The sequence below is a fragment of the Triplophysa dalaica genome, chromosome 23 (assembly GCF_015846415.1).
Source record: "Triplophysa dalaica isolate WHDGS20190420 chromosome 23, ASM1584641v1, whole genome shotgun sequence".
NCBI classification, from domain to species: domain Eukaryota; kingdom Metazoa; phylum Chordata; class Actinopteri; order Cypriniformes; family Nemacheilidae; genus Triplophysa; species Triplophysa dalaica.
The window spans coordinates 1,446,645-1,467,575 of NC_079564.1; the positions used below are offsets into that span (position 1 = coordinate 1,446,645).

Consider the following 20,931-nt stretch of genomic DNA (forward strand, 5'->3'; position numbering starts at 1 on the left):
CTTGTATTAAGTTCTAAAAATTGTGTTGGTTAAGCTATAAAATAATGTTAAAATGTTTCTGACTTAAAACACACAAACCATCTTTGTATTTCAAAAGTGATGGGCCACCATCACAAGGCTTAAAGGCCATTTTAGTTTTATTTTGATTTACGTTTTTTTGGTTGATCTATATCACACAAATATTATTGTATCTTGTCAAGGTCAACAGCGTTGCGGAAGCTTTGATGAGTCATAAATGTTGATATGTTGAAATTGAGAAAATAAATAATGTATTAGTTTTTGTATCTATTAATATGCATTATTATTTATAAGTTTTTTTTATTTGGTCACACGCACTTGAATTGCTTAACCGAGCTATAAGTTAAGTTTCAGTAAAGTATTGGCAGTCATAGTGGATTTATACTGACACCTGCTGGTCACAGCATAAAAAAACACATTCTTTTAATGTCTTACTAGCAGACAGCCACGATTGATATTTTTCAGGAAAAGTCCAGTGACATTTGGTTTTACCAAAATACAGCGAGAAGTACTCGTGTAGCTAAAACAACTTGATAATTTTAGTTTGTTTTGAGTAAATCAAACAAACAAATAAAAAAGGCAAAAATACAGTAAAATGACACATAGTTCCAGAACAGAAAGCAAAAAAAGGAAGGGCTCTATAGAAAGGAATCCAGACTAGACAGCTAACTAAAGGCAATGACTAAAAGGAAAGGCATTTAAACAATGAAAAACAACAAATGTCAATTATTGTGACGATGGACTACATACATAAGTACATAATTGAAACAACACCCACATGCAAATGCATGGTCTACTCAAGCACTCAAGAGCTAAACATACGTTTAAATTATAAATAAAATATTTAATAAAACATCATATTCAGACATTACAGATCAAATATAGGCAGCAGACTATGTAGCCTCTGTCACACAAAAATAAATGATGTTAGTCCGCCAATACATATGTGAATAAACATTTATATTGTGTTCAAATTGTAGGAAATTTCATAACTGCATTTATGAATAACTGCATAAAATAAAGTATTTCAAAAAATGTTTAAAAACATATATTTATATAAATGTTGATAGATACCTTTTGTTTATTTAAAAGGCACTGTTTAGCGTATTGACAAAATTTTTATATGCTCTCCTTCTTGTACGTCGCTATAAAAAAAGCATCTGCCAAATGAATCAATGTACATGTAAAAGAAATTAATTAGTTTTAAAGGTTTTTGTCAGTCTGGCACAGGTAGTGATTGAACAAGAACTTGAACACGTACAATGTTAATCTGGACATTCATATGGAAGCTGCACAGGTCAACCTCATACTGAAAACATTTAACAACAGTTTGCCGAATTTCAATGGATGACTGTTTCACACTTACATCATATAAAAGTGAGCAAATACTGTAGCAAACAAGAGAACTTCAGTTTTTCTTTGACAAAATTGTAATGAGGCTACTGAGAAGAGCTTTTTTTTCTACAAGCAAAATATCAACATGCCAACACATGCATATAAATCTCTTGTGATATAGACTAAACGCCTAACCCATGAAACACAAAACACACATTTATTGTCTATCCGTCATGCACAAAACATCCCAATTCACCTTCTAATCGCACTTTTTTGTATTTGTTCATTATTGTAGCATCGCTAAACTCTAACCTCTCACAGTCTGTTAGTATGTGTATGGATCAGCACTTCAACAATATGATTTAATTTTTAATATTATTTAGGACGAATAGAATGCAAATTAAGACGCAGGGTGGGTTTTCTAAACCTAAACAGTCGGATTAAATACACTAAAAGAGGCATCCACTAGTAGTAACGAGTATGCAGCAAATGTGTTCATCCACCATAACGGTCAATGAAGAATACTCAGAAAGGCTTAAACGCTATATTGTGCAAGAGACAGCGGATGAAAAAATATATAAACCTTGACCCTTTAACAAAAAAATGACACCCTTCTCCTAAAGTGCCCAATGTTAAACTGTAATAAAAGTAAATAGATGAATAGTAAATTGCATAACTGCTGAAGGCAATGTAAATAAAAATGTATCCACATTTACGGTACAGACACTCATTTAGCTATACTGATGGCTGTTGCTTAAGCTTTGGCAGGAATCTCATTTTATCAGCATATCCCATAATGCTCAGCTCTGACTCCTCATGGTCTCATCAAAGTGCCTCTTTCCATCCAGGTAAAGCATCGACTCTATAGATGACAAAACGTTGAGAGAGAGTTGTTATTTGAATCATTTGTATTTCAAAAGGCAATATTAAAATGTCTCTACCTCCATAACTTTGTGGTACAACAGCGGAGACATCCTTCTCGACACGGAACGTGAAGTGAAACACATTGGTGGTGCTGTGCTGCCGGGTCAAAGGGTCGAGGACCTCTGTGTGAACTCTGACCTGAACGTGTGTCCCTTCTGTATAGCAAACCTACGGCACAGGGTCATAACAATATCAGTTTGAAGGACCAAAACAAACAGCGGATAGAGATAATGCCAGTTATGTTTAAAGAGCCAAGAACGATCTTTAAAATGAATAACCTGCGAGGAAAGCAACAGCAGGGAACCAATTTCCACTGGTTTTCGGAATACAATGTCGTCTACAGCCACCAGGGATGGCCTGCAACCACTAAAAGATGGAAAAGCAGCCATCCAATGAAACATCAATGATTTATTCACAGAAAACATTCCATGGATAAAAAAAATAATCAAATAAAACAAATACTTCTCTTACGCAAATGCACAAGCATTGGCCCAGCCAAGTTCATAAGCCTTTCTCATTAGAAAACCACCAAATATCCGGTTGAAGATATTTCTTTCCTATGTCGTGCAAAGGCAAAATCAAGCTTCTATCACGACTCGTTACAAGTTGTTGTGTGACATTAAATATGGCAAATAGTGCAAAAGCAATGACTTTATTTTTAAAGTAGATTCAACAGTTTGTTCCTTACCTGTGGATGGCAGATCTCTAGCCCTTTCATTTTGGCATCCTCCATCCACACAGAGTTAGGTGGTAGTGTTCTACCCCGAAAACTAACAGTTCTACGGCAGAGGAGAGGACAAATATTCTTTGTCAATTAACGCGATAGGACAGAGTAATATGGAGTTCTTCCTTAATCTTACCTTGGGTCCAAAGTGTTAAGGAACAGGTTGTGAATGACGGTTCTCTCCTCAGCTGTAGGGGCCACTTTAAGAAGAGAGGCTGTGTTCAACTCCACCCGCCTCTTCTTGTTAACTTAATGAAAATTAGGTAAAGAAAGGATTAAATATCACATGATGAAACAGATCCATCATAAAGCAAAACAACTGTGATGTAAAACTGTTTTTGATTATAATTATATACAAAATGGATGTAATAAGTATTCAAATGTTCTGACCTGCACTTGCTTCCAAATAAAAAATTCAAAATAAAATGACACTTACTCTCTCCCTGTTGAAAAATGGCCTCTTCCTCCGGCCCATCTGGTTTCAAAGGGTTGATGAAAGCTGCCCTGGAGAAACCATCAAAAAACATACGCATCAACTGACAGATTTAACACATGGACCGTGGACATATTTAACATACCAAAACTCAGAGATACCTTTTGTTTTCGGGATCTCGGGCCACCATTACAAATGTGGCATCTAAAACGTCAGTGTACACCCCATCATGGTACTGGTAAAATAGGTTCTTTTTCAGTTGAATGTACAACAAAAAAGAAAAAGATGTATAGAAAGACAGAGCGAATACCTGAGTCATGTGCATTTTAGCTTCTATTGAGGTTTTGCCAACCCATGTCACGTGACCTTTGAACTTGATGTCACAGTCTGGGTAGATGATATGTTTTCTCATGTCTGTACAATAAGAATGAATTCATCATCATAAAATATGATCCAATATATGTAACACAATATGTGCTAAGAAAGTTTAGCAGTGACAAGTAGGTATAAAAGTGGTGTGTACCGATTTTGTCAACTAGGGCGGTGACAATAGATAGCGGTGATCGGTTCAACTCTTTATTCCATGTGTGGGAGTAACAAATAAGCACTAAGAAGACAAGGATAGGAGAGCATATGTTAAAGGCTTAAGGATAGTCCAAGATTAAAATAAATGCTTAAGATGTCTAAACTGAAAACAGCTTGTAGTAACATAAATATGTCAATGCCATTGTTTTGTCTCATGTTGTACACCAGTGATGTTTTATTCAAATGCATTTTTATAAAAGCAACCTCTAAATAATACAAAAGTGAAGGCATAGTCCTAGTTTAAACTAAGCCTTGTCTGTGAAACTGGGCCTAAGTCTACAAATTCAGCTTTGTTCGGGCATCTGTAGTACCTGCTAAACTGTCCAAGTCTTCCAAAATCCGGCCAAACCTGAAAAATTTGCAAAAGATTAGATGTGCTATTAATATTTTAGATGATATTTCTTTTTTTTTTAAATGCAAACATTTTGTAACAAGCAATAAGGACATAACCACACTGAATTTGAATAATAGTGGTAGTCAAGCACCTGACGCTGTTGTGAAAGTTGAGGTATTTTTCTCTCAACTCAGGCTTGGTACCTAGAGGTAGATGAACCTCAATTTCACTGTCCTTCATTGTCCTCATAGGCAGTTCTTCCTGACTTTTAGGAAGATACTGGCTCAAAGACGAACGCTCAGCCAATGCTTGCTGGTGATCTCTGTTCAGCAAAAAATATAAGCAAAGTGGTCACATACAATCATCATTCTACTAAACACTAAAAAAATCATACTTGGTGTCATAGGAACATACTTCCAGTTGGTGGATGCTCCAACTATCTCCCTAAGCCTGTTGCGAACTGTGAATATAAGATGCAAAATAAGCTTGATAACATAGCGACAAACCACATATGTAAAAGAAAGCGGAGCTTAGTATGGATTTGGAGTCATAGATAAAAAGCAAGATTGGCCCTGGCATGGACATAAATGAATAAATAAATAAACTGCAGGAACAGGCTAGTAAAGGCATTTACAAAAGATGACGACAGATGAGCTACATGCACATGGATCGCATTAAAACAGCAGAGTGTGTTAACCCATGTGAATAGACAGCATAACCCTTGAAAGGTTATTTAAGAAACCACGAAGAATTGAAAGGAAAATGAGACAGGGAAAATAAATGTTTGACCATTTACCATTGCTCACAAGCAAATATGTGTTTCCTGTGGAGACATAAGTTTGGATCAGGACTTGGCACACTGATGTCCTTCATTCAGATGGAATGGAAATCAATGGAAGATGCATAGTGCACTTAAAATCCATTTCCCAGCAAAAATTATTGAATGATTAAAAACAATGTCTAAACCAAAGTAAATGACCAAATGAGTCATTTTAAATCATGTTTTAAGCCAGACGTCACGATCAATTTATGCTCTTGAATACTTACTCTACTTGAATACTTCAGCAGTACTGAATGTTTTAATCCATTTACCTTCAGCCATGTCCGGAGCATTCCCTTGTCTGGACATTTGACCCATTGAAAACCCCCTGCACACTATGGACGATGCCGATCTAAGGACCCTAAAAAAAGAAGGCGGACAAAGTTACAAAAAGCAGTAAAGTCACGAAGGGTATTAATATGAAAAATAACTTTATTAAAATAAACTATATGAAAGTGCTATTGGCAGTCCAGGCTGTATGACTCACGTCTGGGGTCAAATGCATGAGACATATCTAACACTTACCGCGGGGAGAACATCTTCTATGGTCGCTCACCACGTCAAACAAGAACAGAGGGATTTCGCTTCTTTTATTCACAACAGGGTTTCAGGTATTGCAGGTGTTGACAGCTTTCTCCCCTTTCAGAAAATCACTTCCTGAAACGTGGGCGAGGTCAAATTACCGTAATAACGGTAACGTTTTACCGTAGTATGATCAGTTTGTTACCGGAAGTTCCAAAAGTAGTTAACGATGTATAAGTGCTGAATATAGTTCTCAAAACTACCATTTGAATTAAATTGAATGTTCGCTTAATGTTTATCAATGGTTGATTCCTTACAACACATCATAGTCGCCGACAAACATTCTCATACAGTATCCGTTACAGAAATGACACGCCTACATAATAACGGAGCGTCATGACGCAGCATAAACCTGTAGATACCATTGGTCAGAAATAGGAGAGATACGTTATTATGGAAACCAAACCCCTCCCCTTTCGTTCGGTATACGTCCAAGTTGATAAACAAAGAAAAGGACATTTGCGAAAGGCAGGTGAGAACCGGGGAGATAGATGCTGCATGCGAGTCTCTTTTAGGAGAAGCCCAGACTGACAGAGGAGGGTAATAATCTGGGAAGCGAATGAAGAAACACCTTTTGCTTCACTTCACATATAGAGGACTAGTGAGAAAAGGGAAAAAGAGTAAAAGAAGAAAATGGCAAAGTTTCATTTGCGTAAAGCGGAGCCCAAAGACGTGCCTGACATACTGCGACTCATAAAGGTACACATGCTTTACCGCATCAAACGTTCCTTACATCAGTGACAGTATGTCAAAGTATGCTGTGAAATGTTCTTACAAGTGCAAATATATGTCATGAATTTCAGTTATTTGGGGTTGTGTTTAATGTTAAACTGCTTTAAAACGAACATTATGACATTGATGAATATGAGCGACTCTGTGGGCTTCTGTTGTTAGCGTGAAAACGACCCACAGGCCCATCGCCTACACAACTTTCTCCATTTTGTCAAGTGAACGCTGTCAACAGTCACCGTGCAAATCGCTTATTTTCCTAATTCTACTTTTTGTTATCTAGGAACTTGCTAAGTACGAAGAAATGGAAGACCAGGTCATATTAACTGAAAAAGGTGAGAGGACGGAAGACCGTGAAACCAGATCAATAATAGTAAATAAACAATAACGGGTTTTTTTTATTTAGATCTGCTCGAGGACGGATTCGGAGACCACCCGTTCTATCACTGCGTGGTCTCAGAGGTGACGGCTGAGCATCAGAAAGTCGAGGGTAAACCATGACCTTAGCGTTTGATAAACTGTTTGTACCTTTGAAGAGCAAAATACATTCCTTGCATATATTTGCACACCTTTTTCAACGGCACATAGAAGCACAAAAATGGCAAAATTCTGTAAGACACCTGGGGCCGGTGCATAGACTGCTTGACTAGTCTTACAAGTTCATCCCCTATATTTCTCCAAGAGTTGTCATAACTGCAAGTCATGATTAAAAGGTAGACTGGTCTTATTGAAATATGATAAGTAAGACTGATTCGTCCTAACTGTGAGAATAGTTGTTATGTATATGTGAATAGTAGTCTTAACTCATGTGAATAGTAGTCTTAACTTATGTTTATAGTAGTCTTAATTTATCGGCTATGTTTATGCAACTTGCCCCTGTTTTTACTCAATAGGTTATTCGGTGATTGGATTTGCCATGTACTACTTCACCTACGACCCTTGGATTGGCAAGCTACTATACCTTGAAGATTTTTATGTGATGAAAGAATACAGAGGTAAGTGCCTTTGAGTCTATTATAAAACTGTAGGTAATTACCGAAATCCCCTGACTAGTTTCATACTTTCCATAGGTTTTGGTATTGGGTCTGAAATCCTGAAAACCCTCAGTGATGTGAGTTGAAACTTTGCATGACAAACACTATACCATACGTACATCAAAAACAATATGTGCAGTTGATGGCACAATATAAACGATTTAATAAATACTTCCAGACAGCTGTGAAGAATCGATGCAGCAGCATGCACTTCCTCGTGGCTCAGTCAAACAAGGCATCCATCGACTTTTACAAGCGCCGCGGTGCTTCTGACCTCTCGCTGGAGGAGGGCTGGCGACTTTTCAGGATTGATAAGGAGGGTCTCTTGAAAATGTCCGCTGAAGAGTGAGATGGCCTGAAGATCCGGTGTTGCAAATGGGACTTGGGACAGTTCACGCTCTTTACGCCGTTGAAATCTTTGAATTAGTTAAAATATTAAAATATTGTATTTAAAGAAAAATCTTTGGGCATTTGATCATATAAATAAGCAGAAAAAAATTGCTTTTGAGATTAAGCTAGTTCACATTATTCATGAATATTTCTGTATTCATCAGGTAAAGATTGGTGCTGGTTTTCAATCATATGTAAAAAAAATATATATTTGTTTAACTTCTTATCAGTAGTCGCATGCGTTCAATTTTGATCGTAATCAAAAAATAAAAAAAGTCATGTATGATTCACATTCTTCCCAGTTCAGACCTGAATGTTGCCATGGAGAGAGACTGGTTTCATTACTCATGGTAAAGAGAAATGAATTCATAATATAAATGTCCTAGAGGGGGCTGTACCTTACAGAATAGATCATATCTCATGTTACATAGGATACTCTTATCAACATGTATTATCAAACTAACGTAAAATTGCAATTTGATCTTTAAGCAATACAGAAAGGTTTTAAAGAAAGTCAGCTGAAAACTGGAAGAAAGATTCTTTTTAGAAATATTAAGGTAAATGTTGCATTTTCAGAATGTGCCAACTGCCAAGTAAGATAACTCTTCAGGTTGGTCCAAGTCTTTATTATTGCAGTAGAAGTGGGTATCATACACGACAATAAATAAACTGAGGAAATTCACATAATACACAGAATCTACAAAAACAGCAGCATTTGTTTCAAACATTAAGTTAAATATAAAGTAACAGTATTCGTGCTCAGCACTGTGATGTAGCAAATTCCATTGAACAGAACATTAATAAGAATATGCTTTGTCTCAGCTCGTCTTTTGGCTGTCTGCTTTTTCAGTCTTCCCAGGCTGTATTGATAGAATAAGGTAAAACATTATACAAAAGCAAAATTAATTTTTCTAAAGTGCAAAATGTATCACTAAAAACAGGTCTCTCTTCACTTTTGACTTATTGAAATATATGAACATTTCCTTTAAGTCATAATTAAATGTGTTATAACATATAATCCGCTGGGCTTTTTCATGCCGTTTTGTGATTTGAATCCAACCTTAACAAAAAATGATCATTGTAGACGATCTCGGGAGATTGGGACAAAATTGTGCTTTGTATCAGATTTCACCTCCTCACCTTTTCCTTGGATGGAGACTTCCCTTTCAGCAGCTCCTCCAAAACAACTCGCCCTTCTGAACCCCAGGAATATAAGCAGTCTTTTGTGATCTATTAAAAGCAATTGAGAACGTTCTTGTTGAGGAAAGAGTGAATGCAAAACAATTTAAAGATCTTGTATCTTTCTCTAATCCTTTATAATTTTTTATTTTTTTTAAGATATTATTTTTTGCCTTTAATTGTACAGCTTAGTGATTAGAGAGGACGGGAAGCGAAGTGGGAGAGAGAAGGGGATGGGTTCGGGAAAGGACCACGAGACGGGAATCGAACTCGAGTCGCCCAATTCGAAACCACGCCACATGTAGGAGGACTTCCCACTAGCCCATCGGCTCCGACTCTAATCCTTTATTTTAGTGCAGATTTCATTTGTAACATTTAAGGTTTATTAAGACAGGGAGTAGTCTATTATCCCTTTAATTGACTGAGGTTGTCCGTGGAAAATTTCTCGAAATATTCCTCCACTTTGTAGTTTTACACTTATGGGCGGCCGGACAGGAAGAAAAGAGGAAGGAACACTGACTATCTGAACACACAAATTACTGACTGAATTTCCTCTAGGGAAATGTTATTAATACCTAGGTCTAAAACATTAAGAACAAATAAGTAGGAGGTGACAGTACATTTGATGGTAAATTTAAAACCTGCGAAGAAACAGGTTTATCTGAGTAAAAGCGTAAACTTGCCCTGGCAACAGAAGCGGCATGTTGTGGGTAAAACATTGAGGCGCTCACGGCCATCAGTCCAGTAGGGAAGATCAGCCTCTTTACTGTGCTGCCTGTTGAGAACAAATGCAACGGAAGGAACGAAATGTATAAAAACAGTCATAACAACACAGTAACGATTTTACAGCTAGGTACTGGTATAATCAACAAAATCCCACAATTAAAATGAACATACAGATTTTTTACCTTTTGCAAGATAAAGTCCCAAAATTCCAGAGAAACCTATGATGCCTACACTGGGGTAAAACTCAGATGGAGGGTCGTTCAAAAACTCACATGAATCTGAGAAAAAGAGTGCAGCAATGGTCTTATTGTAACCAAAAGAAAACTCATGCAAGTAAATGTTGACATTGCTACAGAGTCCTTACCGCTGACAAACTGCTGTGATGTATTAACACCAGGCTCAACAGACTTGTAGTAAGACTATGATAAATAGAGAGAAAATGTATCATAATTTATCACAATCATAAATTGAGCATAATGTGATTCGGAAGTTGTTCGACATTACTTGCCTGTACTTTCTCCACAGCAAATTGTGTCTGCTCCTTGAAAACGAGAAGATAAAATGATATTAAACTTAAGATAACAAATAGAAAAACATCATATTATATATAGAGAATACAGTAGATACAAAAACTTCCAAAACAATTTTATCTGGGTTGTGTTTTTAGCAATCGTTTAAAAGCATCCTAAAATTGCTGTCCCTACTAAAGCATATTTTCCTGCATCACATCACTGAACAGTTTCAGTTGGGCAGTACAATACCTGACACCATGACATATAAGGTTCCAGAGTTTTCCTCAGAGATGCCACACCCTGCTCAACATGGCCGACCTTTGGTTCATCAGGTCTCAGCTTAGACTCAGGTGTGGTATAGAGTGACAGCTAAAAAATAAAGGATATTCCAAAACCCTCAATCTCAAGCAAATACAGTACCTAACTCTATGCAATATCAAAACTGTTCTGTACAGGATGTACCTCATCAGTCATCAGAGTAGTGGAATTTAGTTTGGCCTTGCTTTCAGCAAAAACAGCAGCAGACATCAGGCCAAGGCCTCCGGGCACTGCCATAGGGAGCACCAACTGAGAATGGAAAAAAAAAAAGAATTTACAATAGTCAACCTCAGAGAAAAGAGAAGTACTTATGAATAAAGCATAATTTAATGATAAAATATCATTTATGAATGAATGAATTGAGAATAGGCACCATTCTAACTATAAAAATTGTATAAATGAGGAAAAAGAAACACATGGTTCTCCAAAATAATACATTTCCCTGTTTAAAACGCAAATCTCATGATGTACATCATATTGTACATATTATGCATATCTACACTTTATTGCTTATAATTCCACTCATAACATAATTTAACAGAAAATGACTAAAACACAAAATAATTCTCTATTTGAGACACAAAATGTGTCTATAAATGCAATAAAACACAAACATCTGCACCCCTGTTAAAGACACTAAGACGAGAAATGTAAAGTACGATGCAATCTCATTTGGATAAAAGCGTTTGGCAATTGCATAAATGTAAACAAGATACAGTTAGCTTAGCTACATCACTGTAACGTTACACTGGGCGCAGCTTTAGAGCATCACAAATGCATTTAATGTAAAGCATTCTGCAGTAATAAACTGTAGTAATGTCACTTACAACTAATTTAAAATCATGTATTTAAAACGGGTAAATTCACCTTTGTTATTCCTCCAACATTTGACATGTTTCTGGGGGGAGGCGTCGCTGTGTTACGGCAAGTCTAGGAGGACAAAAGCCGACAATTTCAAAACGAGTGGTCAAATCGGGTTTTATATGATTAGACCTCAAAATCCTTTAAAAATGTATTTAATTGTTTTCCTTTTGTGTTAAAGCAATAAACTACCGATCAATAACAATTTCACAGCATAGTGTGCATTCTATTATATTATTGCAAATACTCTCTTGTGTAATCGCATGCATAGTTTCCTGTTATGGCTCATTAACAGACATTTATCCACTCAGATACTATAGAAAATTTGTACATCTTACATAAATTTGACACAAAATATATAGCAAACAAAGAAACAAACAAACCAGATGCTATCGTTAATTCGCTATATATATTTATTCTATATTGGACTAATGTTTTTTTTTCTTTGATACGATGCAAAGTGTTAAAGTGCTGTTATATCGTGACTCGAAATAATACAACACATGGTCGTTAGAGGGCGCTGCTGGCTTGTCTCCCGCAACAGTTAAAACATTTCCGTCTCTCGTTTGGTCGCGTGACTGATTGTTTCGGAACTTCGGGAAATCGCGGTGTGTTTCTCTCACGGGCGGTTCATAGATGACATGATGAATGTCCGTGTGTGCGATTTCTCGGGTTGAAACGAGTCAAAAGTGAGTTCCAGACACGCCGGGTTTGATTTTTGAATCGTTCAACTTCCTCTGCCACCCGACACGTCACTGGAGCCAGTTGGATGGAAAGAGTCGAAAAAACAAGGTAAGTTACTGTGTGTTTTACTCCCTTTGAAGAATGCAAAGCGGTCAAGTGTCTCTGTAAACACGTCGGTCATTGTTGCAGTTTTTAGGCTGTTACAGTTTCATTCTTTACAGTAGTTCATAATGTCCATTACGTCATAAAATGTTTATATATTTACATAAAGCAAAACGCACGAAATACAGACCAGTCACTCATGGTCAACAATGTTTCCAAACTTATTTATCTGGATTAATTCCATAATGAAGCTCTTTCTTGGCTATCTGGAAGTATGTTTAAGTGAGGACACTTCCTCTTTTATTCCACCAGGATTTTGAAATATCATTTAACTTTTGTTGTTGTTGTTGTTGTTGTTGTTGTTGTTGTTGTTGTTGTTGTTGTTGTTGTTGTTGTTGTTGTTGTTGTTGTTGTTGTTGTTGTTGTTGTTGTTTGTATTAGGCTATGCAATATTATATTAGATTGAACCTTTCTGTTATGTATTACACTTCTACAAAATGCATTTGTAGACATTCTTACAAATCCTCACATGGAATAGTTGTTTATTTGGGAAATGAAACCATGATAATCTTTTACTGTAACCTATTGTATATGGTAATTTGACCAGCAAGTGAAACATTCACTAGACATTCTATTTCATTGGAAGTTAAACATTCAATAAGTATACACGTATAACTAATGCTTAGGGTTGCGTTCAATGCCACACATCCTACTTCTGAATTATCTTGACTGTTAATTTAGACACTTTCAATCGTGTGGAATTGAAGTTTATTTATAATGAAAGCATGAAATTTGGTGCATTTTAAAGAGTTGTTTTAATATGTGACTTGTCAGTGCACGTTTCTCCTCTATCTTTTTCCCATCACTGCTCGAACCTGTTTGACAGTTTGGGATGTTGTGTTAGATCACGTTTTTATTTACAGTTACATTTGAACAATGATTAACCACGGTTCTCTGTAATCGTCTATTTATGTCTAATAATGAGCATAAAATATCTCTTGTATATTTTGACCTGATCCGTTTTTTCACCTAAAGTATGGATCTTTTATTTCTCACGTCATCAACACCAGCTTCTACTTTCAGTTTCTAAGCGAGGTGTCTTTGTTTAGTTAGTTGGCTCAGACACTAAACATATATTAAAGGGGTGTGTATTGTGTTATGCTTATTGTTGGCGGATCCTGGTAGAAGAAAACACAAGACTTTTCTGCAGGTGTGTCATAAGGTTACAGGGCATTAAAAAACGAATATTTAAAACCGCTACTAATTGTATGTACTTTGTATTCTGATACATTTCCAACCCATCAGTCACATTTTTGATTATTACTTTGCGAAGAATGTCACAAACGCAGATCAAACTGATAGAGTAAACTATGTCTGTTATCTCATCTCCACACATTTAGTTTTGTCTTGAAAAGTTGTGCAGTGCTGTTGCTGTAATTTATTCATTATTTTTAAGAAGTGTGCACTTCTTTCCTTTTATGCTGAATTGTTGTCCTGCCTTATGAAGTTGTTTCTAACGTAAGGATGTTCCTTGGATTAGTGGAATATAAAATCTTTTTTTTTCCCTTTATCAAAGTCTATTGTTAAACATTGATCTTATATTATGGAAACTGAAATTATTCACATTTGTTATGATTTACATGTATAAATATATTCAAGAATGAACCAATTTTATGCTCTTAACTCTACATGTACTCACTCATAATTTTCTTCAAGTTTTTTTGAAGCTTTATTAAAAAGACTCCACGTGCAAACCTGCAACTTACAGGTCCAACAGAGCATTCTCTAAAAATACCTCTTTTTGCTCCGAGGGAAAGGAGAATGTTGCCCTCCCAGTGAGCAAGCGTGTGTTCCTTTTTAACAGAGGGATTGTGTGGAAGTGGCATATGAAAGAGGAACGTCCCTGTTTGCTCCCCCTAGCCCACCCCCCCATCGGAGAGTAACAGAGGGGAGGATGAAAGAGAGAGAGAGAGAGAGAGAGAGAGAGAGGAAAAGAGAGGTGGAGATTCATCTCTTGGCTGCCCAGACTGAGGCTTCTCTCTGTGCTCCTGCCACACTTGATTAGTGTCTCTGAGGGTCCTTTCTCCTCTCATGCAGAGCCTAAGCGGCCGGTGTTGTTACGGTAGAACCTCTTTTTTATGCTCCGGTATGTTTGTGTTCTCCGAAGGGTCATGACGGAGAGTACTCATCAGGAGCAGGTGTGTCCCGGAGAAAGGGGAACGTTCTGAGGACCTGTTGCGTCTGTTGAGTCTCGGATTGTACGAGTCTTCAGGATGGAAGATTTTCCCAGCTGTCCCAATGTTAGCATTCCCTGCTCCGATGAGCAAAGAGACAAGAAGAAGCGCTATACTGTGAGTCACGTGACCTTATATCCCGATTTTCTGCTTTTTTATCTTATACATTGGTGTCTGATTGTGAGGCTTTTGTTTTTTGTTGTTTTCGTTAGGTTTACAAAGTGATGGTCACTGTTGGAAGACATGAGTGGTTCGTGTTTCGGAGATATGCGGAATTTGACAAATTGTACAATATAGTAAGTGATCATAATAAGGTTGTGTTGGCACATGTAGACATTCATAAACATGTCAAACTTACAAAAAGTATTCTGTAAACCTCTACTTTAGGATAACTACGATTTGTGTACGTAATAGTGTTTATGTTTTTTTCCTAAAACAAAAAAAATGTTTGTTTTTTCGCAGTTGAAGAAACAGTTTCCCACAATGAATTTGAAGATTCCGGCTAAGAGGATATTTGGAGATAACTTTGACCCAGGTACTTTTGATGAAGGAAATTGTTCTTGTTACCATAGCGACACAGAGTCAATAGTTCTCATGAAATGAAATGAAATGAATATCGGACGGAACTCATTGTAACCCTTTGTGTTCTCATGCATGCATGTACCTTACTGACTTTGCTTTATTGAGTTTAACAGAGATCATGTGTATTTGACAAATTTGATTATCCGACAGCGTTCCAAATAAGAAAATGAACCGTGCTAAATCCGCCCTGCTCCAAGCATGTAAAACAGTTGTCCCTGTCTTATTATGCTTTTAGACAATCTGGGAAATCTTAACTTTATGTGTTTGGCTCATGTGTGACCAATTACATGACCAGCATGTGGTCAAGAAGATATTGTTTATGCTGAAATCATGTGTCAGGTAATTGAAATCACATGCAGATTATGTTAACGTTCAAAAGGATGAACCACTTTAAATATTCTTCTCGTACATAGTTGAGATCTTTCATTCTTTGTCTGTGTCTCATTCATTATCTCTGCCTCATCAGAGAACATCAATTTAATTATTTAGGGCATATTTGACTGAAGCACCCCATGCTTCACTGAGGACAGTGTGTTTTTTATTATGGAAAATGGACAACAGCCAAACCAAATGATGAATGCAAACTATATAGAATGGTGCATAGAAAAATTTAAAGACAATAGCAAAGCAATAGGTCAAAATGCCTCTTATTATCTTTTGGATGCACAGCCATTTACATACACAACAATTAAAGGGGTCATATGACGAGGCTGAAACTAATATCACGGTTGGTTTTAGATGTAATGAAATGTGTATACACGATTTACGGTATTTTCCACATATTGGGCATTTTCGTATCTCCTCTTTGCCCCACCTCGCTGAAACGTGCAGATTTTTACAAAGCTCATGGCTCTTAAAAGCGAGGTGTGCTATGATTGGCCAGTTAACCAGTGCTTAGTAATTGGTCGATAAGACGGAAATGTAACACCTCTTACCATATTGGAACATCTGGTTCTCCTTCAATTGTATTTACAGGGATGCCCCACCTTACTTGCATGTACATTTGGGCGGTCTTAGTCAAGCATACCGCCAACGACATTTTTTTTTTGTGGGTGTGTGGTTACACAAGGTCTTTCAGACTGGTCTGGGTGAGCATTCTTTTTTAGATAGAATGCATAATTTGCATAATTTTTGCCATTTTACGTGTCTAGTACATGCACAGCAATTTATAACACACCAAGGTGTAGAGGGTAGGGTGTAGGTAGTATAAACTGATCTTTTATACAGGTTAATTTGCAACAAGGATGAACATAATCTGAGTTTTACCAATTTGTTATATTCTGTGAATCTTTCCTATTACACTATTTGTGTGATTAACTGTGCTATGGTCAGTTAGCTACTACTACTATTTACAGATTTCAGTGAAATTTCGTTTTCCAAACTTGATATATATTTTGTTGTATATTCTCAGAGTTTATAAAGCAGAGAAGAGCAGGGTTACATGAGTTCATTCAGAGGATCGTCTCTCATTCACAGTTAAGCAACCAGTAAGTATTTTAGCATAGTTGCATAGCTGCTTTAGTTACTGTCAATAATCACACTACCAGTGCATCTAGATTTTCTGTCAAATGTAAAAATCATTTCACGTAATAATATTTTTGGAGCATGTTTTCTCTGAACTCTGAGAACAAAGCCAGTTTGATGTTAATTTGTGTAACTGAACCAAATAAAAGATGCTTCTATTTGATTCTGTGTAACATTGGCTATGGTTACAGTGCTTGTGAAAGAGCGCTGTTTATGTTAGCTCATGTTTCTGGACACAGCTGTGGCTTTGTATTTTCTCAGTCGGACTTCTAACATGTGAATGTTGGCCCGTTTCATATTCACAGTCCTGATATTCAAGATTTTTTGCAGCTAGACAAATCGAAAAACTTCTCAGATGCATCAGAGGATGAAGATGAAAAGGTTGGTATTTATAGTAAAAAGAAGTAAAAAAAAATAGCTATTGAATAATTCACACTGGTCATTTTTCTTTTCAAGTCATTTCTTTTGTTTTTGCTTTTTTTGTCATCTCATTTACAGAGTAGCTCTAGTTCTAGAAACATTAACCTGGGGCCATCTGCTAATCCACAGTAGGTGTTTTATCATTTATATTCATTTTAATTGACATTTAAGTGACATTTAGTGACCACTTTAATTTAGTAAAAACAAGTACATTTCAATATTCCAAATAAGGTTACACTTAATGTTACGTTGTAGTATTAATAACCCTTTTTTTTCTCCCAAAGGGCAAAGCCCTCCGACTTTGACTTTCTTAAAGTCATTGGAAAGGGAAGCTTTGGAAAGGTATGCGTATTAGTATTTTTTAATATACTGCCTAATTTGGAAAATGGCTTAAAGTTATGACTTGCTGAAGCTGTCACTTTGTTTGAAAGAGAAATTGGGTCAATCACAGCATGTGTCTGTTACCGAAAGATCTGAATGTCACCAAGCTTCTCTGTTTATTGAATTCCCTGTTCGGTTAAACCTAATGTTTAGTTCAAAGCTGTGGACTATCCATTCAGGAAGTGAAAGTTTCACAGTTTTAAAGTCACTGAGCTTTCGTGTTCCTTATATGGATCCATCAGTGGATGTCTGAACTGATCTTTACCTGCTGTGTCCTCTCCAACACAAAGGTTCTCCTTGCAAAGAGGAAACGGGATGGGAAATGTTACGCCATCAAAGTCTTGCAGAAAAAGGTCATTTTAAACAAGAGAGAGGTAATTAAATTAGATGCAGGACAACGACAACAGCATTCTGATGCATTACAAATGATGATTTATCCTGTGTGAGACCAAAATATTCATTCTTTCATGCCAGCAAAAGCACATCATGGCTGAGCGCAATGTGTTGCTAAAGAACGTTAAACATCCCTTCCTGGTTGGACTGCACTATTCTTTTCAGACAGCAGACAAGTTATACTTTGTCCTGGATTTCGTCAATGGTGGAGAAGTGAGTATTTGTTAAAAATACAAAGAGCGTGACACCTGAACTATAATCACACCACAAAAGCCACTGGTAAAACCAGTATGTTGTAAATGGAACTATTGCTTCACAACGAAAGTCTTTATAAGAAAAATGGTTGGCAGTGTCATGTGATTTATAAATAAGGTGGTCAGGCCAATACTTGAATGGACTTATTGTCAAAGCCATTGTATTTGAATTTGTGTGGTTCATAGACATACTTAGTTAAATATACTGAAACCTATGGACTTCCTTATTTTAGCCAAAGCTGTATCAAACACATTTAAAATGTCATCTACAATAATCTTTAGTGATGTGGGCTTAACATGATGTACCATGACTTCTATGCCGTTGAAAAGTCCCATCTTTGCATTTACTCATGCATTAAAATGTCTTACTTTTCTCATGACAGCTTTTCTTTCACCTCCAAAAAGAACGAACCTTTCCCGAACCCAGAGCTAAGTTTTATATCGCTGAGATGGCAAGTGCTCTGGGTTACCTGCACTCTCTCAAGATTGTTTACAGGTAGATACAGGTTCTTCTAAAGAATTGGGGCTTTCTGAGATTACGGTTGACAGTTTAAGTGCGAAAGAGAATTATTAACAGACTTTCACCAGACATGGCAATCCTCCATCTTGTGTTCACAGGGATTTGAAACCAGAAAATATCCTTTTGGACTCTCAAGTAAGCATCCATCTTTTTATCATCATCATTGCGTTGCTGAACATGTTTTTCTGAAATTCAGTGAAAACTGACGTGCGTTATATGGCCTTGCTATGAAAGTATAACGAACGTCCCTGATTAGCAAAGATGAGGTGTCCATTGGAGCAAGTGAAGCTTTAACCGGCCAAATAAAACTGCACTGAAACTGGAGAGTACTTTTTTAATGTGCAAGAATGCTTGGTTCAGATTTATTCCGCCATTTCCTATAAATAATGAGAAGAAACGGCGAGCGTACAGGTCTCTGGCAGCTTCCAGTCAGACAAAAGATTCTTTGGCTCAGAGAAAAACAGGTCTCTTGTGTTTGTGAAATGCTTCCTGAAAATGTTCTTTTGTCTCTGAAGGGACACATAGTCTTGACTGACTTCGGGCTGTGTAAGGAAGGCATCTCGCAGGCAGACACAACCACAACATTTTGCGGAACACCTGAGGTATTGTGGTATTCAAATATTGCATGTTTTGAAAATGTATCGTATACAGTGGGTTTAGCATCTGATCGGATAAAATATGGCCAGTGTAGTCTTTCTAAATATTTATACATTATAATATTTTTAGCTCAACGTAATCCATTGTATATTTAATTTACAGACGTAATGCTCAGGTTTTTGTTTCCTCAGTACTGCAAATTCACATTAAAAAACATTTTATAAACAATGCATTGTTGTTTTGATAGTATCTAGCCCCGGAAGTTCTCAAGAAGCAGCCCTATGATAACACAGTCGACTGGTGGTGTCTGGGTTCTGTCCTCTATGAAATGCTCTATGGGCTTGTAAGTTCCCTCGGAAATTGAAAACAGACCTCAAAAATAGCCACCGGATATTTATTATATAGGCAGTGATACATTTGATCTTTATGCTTTCAACAGCCTCCATTCTACAGCAGGGACACACATGAGATGTATGACAATATTCTTCACAAGGAACTAGTGATGCGCCCCGGGGCGTCCACGGCTGCCTGGTCTATACTTCAGACCCTGTTGGAGAAAGACCACACCAGGAGGCTTGGCTACAGAGATGACTTTGTGAGCCCCTCATTAGTATTCTGTGTGCTGCCCCCTTGTGGAAGATTTACTCTACCTTTGTAGGAATGATTGTGATACGTGATATATTCTGCAATTTAGCTCCTGACTAATGTACGAAAAAAAGGAAACAACAGGAAATCTTGTGAAAAATGCTCAGTATGTCGTCACGATCCTGTTTTAATTTTTCTAGGGTGAAGTCAAAGGTCATGCCTTTTTCTCATCCATCAACTGGGATGACCTTGAGCAGAAAGAGATCCCACCTCCTTTTAACCCTTGTGTGGTGAGACTTGACAGAATGACTTTTTAGAGGCACATCCATCATATCTGTCATACATGAACATGCTTGTTTTACATGTTAACTCTGTCGTCTTGCAGGACTCCCAGTATGACATCTCAAACTTTGATCCAGAATTTACTGGTGAGGCTGTGCCCAACTCTGTGTGCTTCTCTTCAGGGATGTCAATCGTCAACGCTAGCGTCATGGAGGCTGATGCTGCCTTTGTGGGCTTTTCTTATGCTCCGCCATCAGAAGATTCATTCTTGTTTGATTAACAGTGAGTCGGCCGTGAAATGGCTCTCTCTGAAGAATTGGAGTTTTGTGTCCTAGTCAGAGAATGAACCCTTGTGTTTTCTAACCATTTGGAATGCAGGGTGTTCAAACTTTATTTTTATGCTCAAATAACAAAGTATATTTTGTATAACATTGAACACCTTACCTGAGACGTAGTTCAGATGTGTTCGTATTTGTTTCCCTCAGAATTGTTTTCTATGGTTAAAATTATTTGCATTGAGGAAATCTGGATGATATTTGTACACTTGAGCATCCGCTTGATCGCATTCCTTGTTTATGTCTTGTATGTTATATATGACCAATGATGTTCTTGTAGTTTAGTCTTGTGTTAGAAAGATGCATTGTTAATGTGTCAGCAAAACCACACCTTAAATGAATATGCATTTTGCTTTACACTGTTTAATATAACATTTGTGTTGAAATCATTAAATGTATGCTTAATTCTGAAATCAAATGAATTTTCACACTCTGAAATGTAAATTATTTTTCATAAACTCTATAGCTTATTCTGGTTTAGTACAAAAGTGACGGTGTGCCAAATTACTGCTGCCTTCAGATTAGGCTATGAAA

The 20,931-nt window shown here is 36.9% G+C and overlaps 4 protein-coding genes across 5 annotated transcripts; 2 read left to right on the forward strand and 2 right to left on the reverse strand.

Moving 5' to 3' along the window:
• Positions 1-841: 841 nt before the first annotated feature.
• On the reverse strand, positions 842-6,047 carry acot9.1 (acyl-CoA thioesterase 9, tandem duplicate 1). Of its 2 annotated transcripts, XM_056739064.1 has the most exons (16): positions 5,699-6,047; positions 5,446-5,534; positions 5,150-5,176; positions 4,768-4,813; positions 4,505-4,675; positions 4,331-4,368; positions 3,958-4,041; positions 3,745-3,848; positions 3,596-3,669; positions 3,438-3,505; positions 3,138-3,249; positions 2,966-3,056; positions 2,749-2,834; positions 2,556-2,643; positions 2,295-2,445; positions 842-2,215 (listed from the first exon to the last, which is right to left on the reverse strand). In XM_056739064.1, exons 1-16 carry the CDS (start codon positions 5,710-5,712, stop codon positions 2,154-2,156), a joined length of 1,305 nt encoding a protein of 434 aa, XP_056595042.1. In that variant the 5' UTR covers positions 5,713-6,047; the 3' UTR covers positions 842-2,153. The 2 variants fall into 2 exon arrangements, with proteins under 2 accessions (XP_056595042.1, XP_056595043.1); XM_056739065.1 differs by lacking the exon at positions 5,150-5,176.
• Positions 6,048-6,166: 119 nt separating this feature from the next.
• On the forward strand, positions 6,167-8,198 carry sat1b (spermidine/spermine N1-acetyltransferase 1b). Its single transcript, XM_056739036.1, has 6 exons — positions 6,167-6,454; positions 6,768-6,819; positions 6,891-6,974; positions 7,378-7,479; positions 7,555-7,595; positions 7,697-8,198. Exons 1-6 carry the CDS (start codon positions 6,389-6,391, stop codon positions 7,865-7,867), a joined length of 516 nt encoding a protein of 171 aa, XP_056595014.1. The 5' UTR covers positions 6,167-6,388; the 3' UTR covers positions 7,868-8,198.
• A 315-nt stretch (positions 8,199-8,513) lies between these two features.
• On the reverse strand, positions 8,514-11,904 carry apoob (apolipoprotein O, b). Its single transcript, XM_056739035.1, has 10 exons — positions 11,888-11,904; positions 11,511-11,573; positions 10,788-10,892; positions 10,575-10,694; positions 10,322-10,354; positions 10,178-10,232; positions 9,996-10,091; positions 9,771-9,862; positions 9,049-9,138; positions 8,514-8,768 (listed from the first exon to the last, which is right to left on the reverse strand). The coding sequence occupies exons 2-10, from the start codon at positions 11,535-11,537 to the stop codon at positions 8,727-8,729; spliced, it is 660 nt and encodes a 219-aa protein (XP_056595013.1). The 5' UTR covers positions 11,538-11,573; positions 11,888-11,904; the 3' UTR covers positions 8,514-8,726.
• A 144-nt stretch (positions 11,905-12,048) lies between these two features.
• Positions 12,049-20,819, forward strand: sgk3 (serum/glucocorticoid regulated kinase family member 3). The gene is made up of 17 exons (XM_056738758.1): positions 12,049-12,296; positions 14,458-14,641; positions 14,737-14,820; positions 14,987-15,059; positions 16,518-16,593; positions 16,936-17,011; positions 17,129-17,178; positions 17,335-17,392; positions 17,722-17,805; positions 17,906-18,037; positions 18,462-18,574; positions 18,697-18,733; positions 19,114-19,200; positions 19,443-19,538; positions 19,635-19,790; positions 19,981-20,070; positions 20,166-20,819. The coding sequence occupies exons 2-17, from the start codon at positions 14,564-14,566 to the stop codon at positions 20,340-20,342; spliced, it is 1,467 nt and encodes a 488-aa protein (XP_056594736.1). The 5' UTR covers positions 12,049-12,296; positions 14,458-14,563; the 3' UTR covers positions 20,343-20,819.
• Positions 20,820-20,931: the final 112 nt, after the last annotated feature.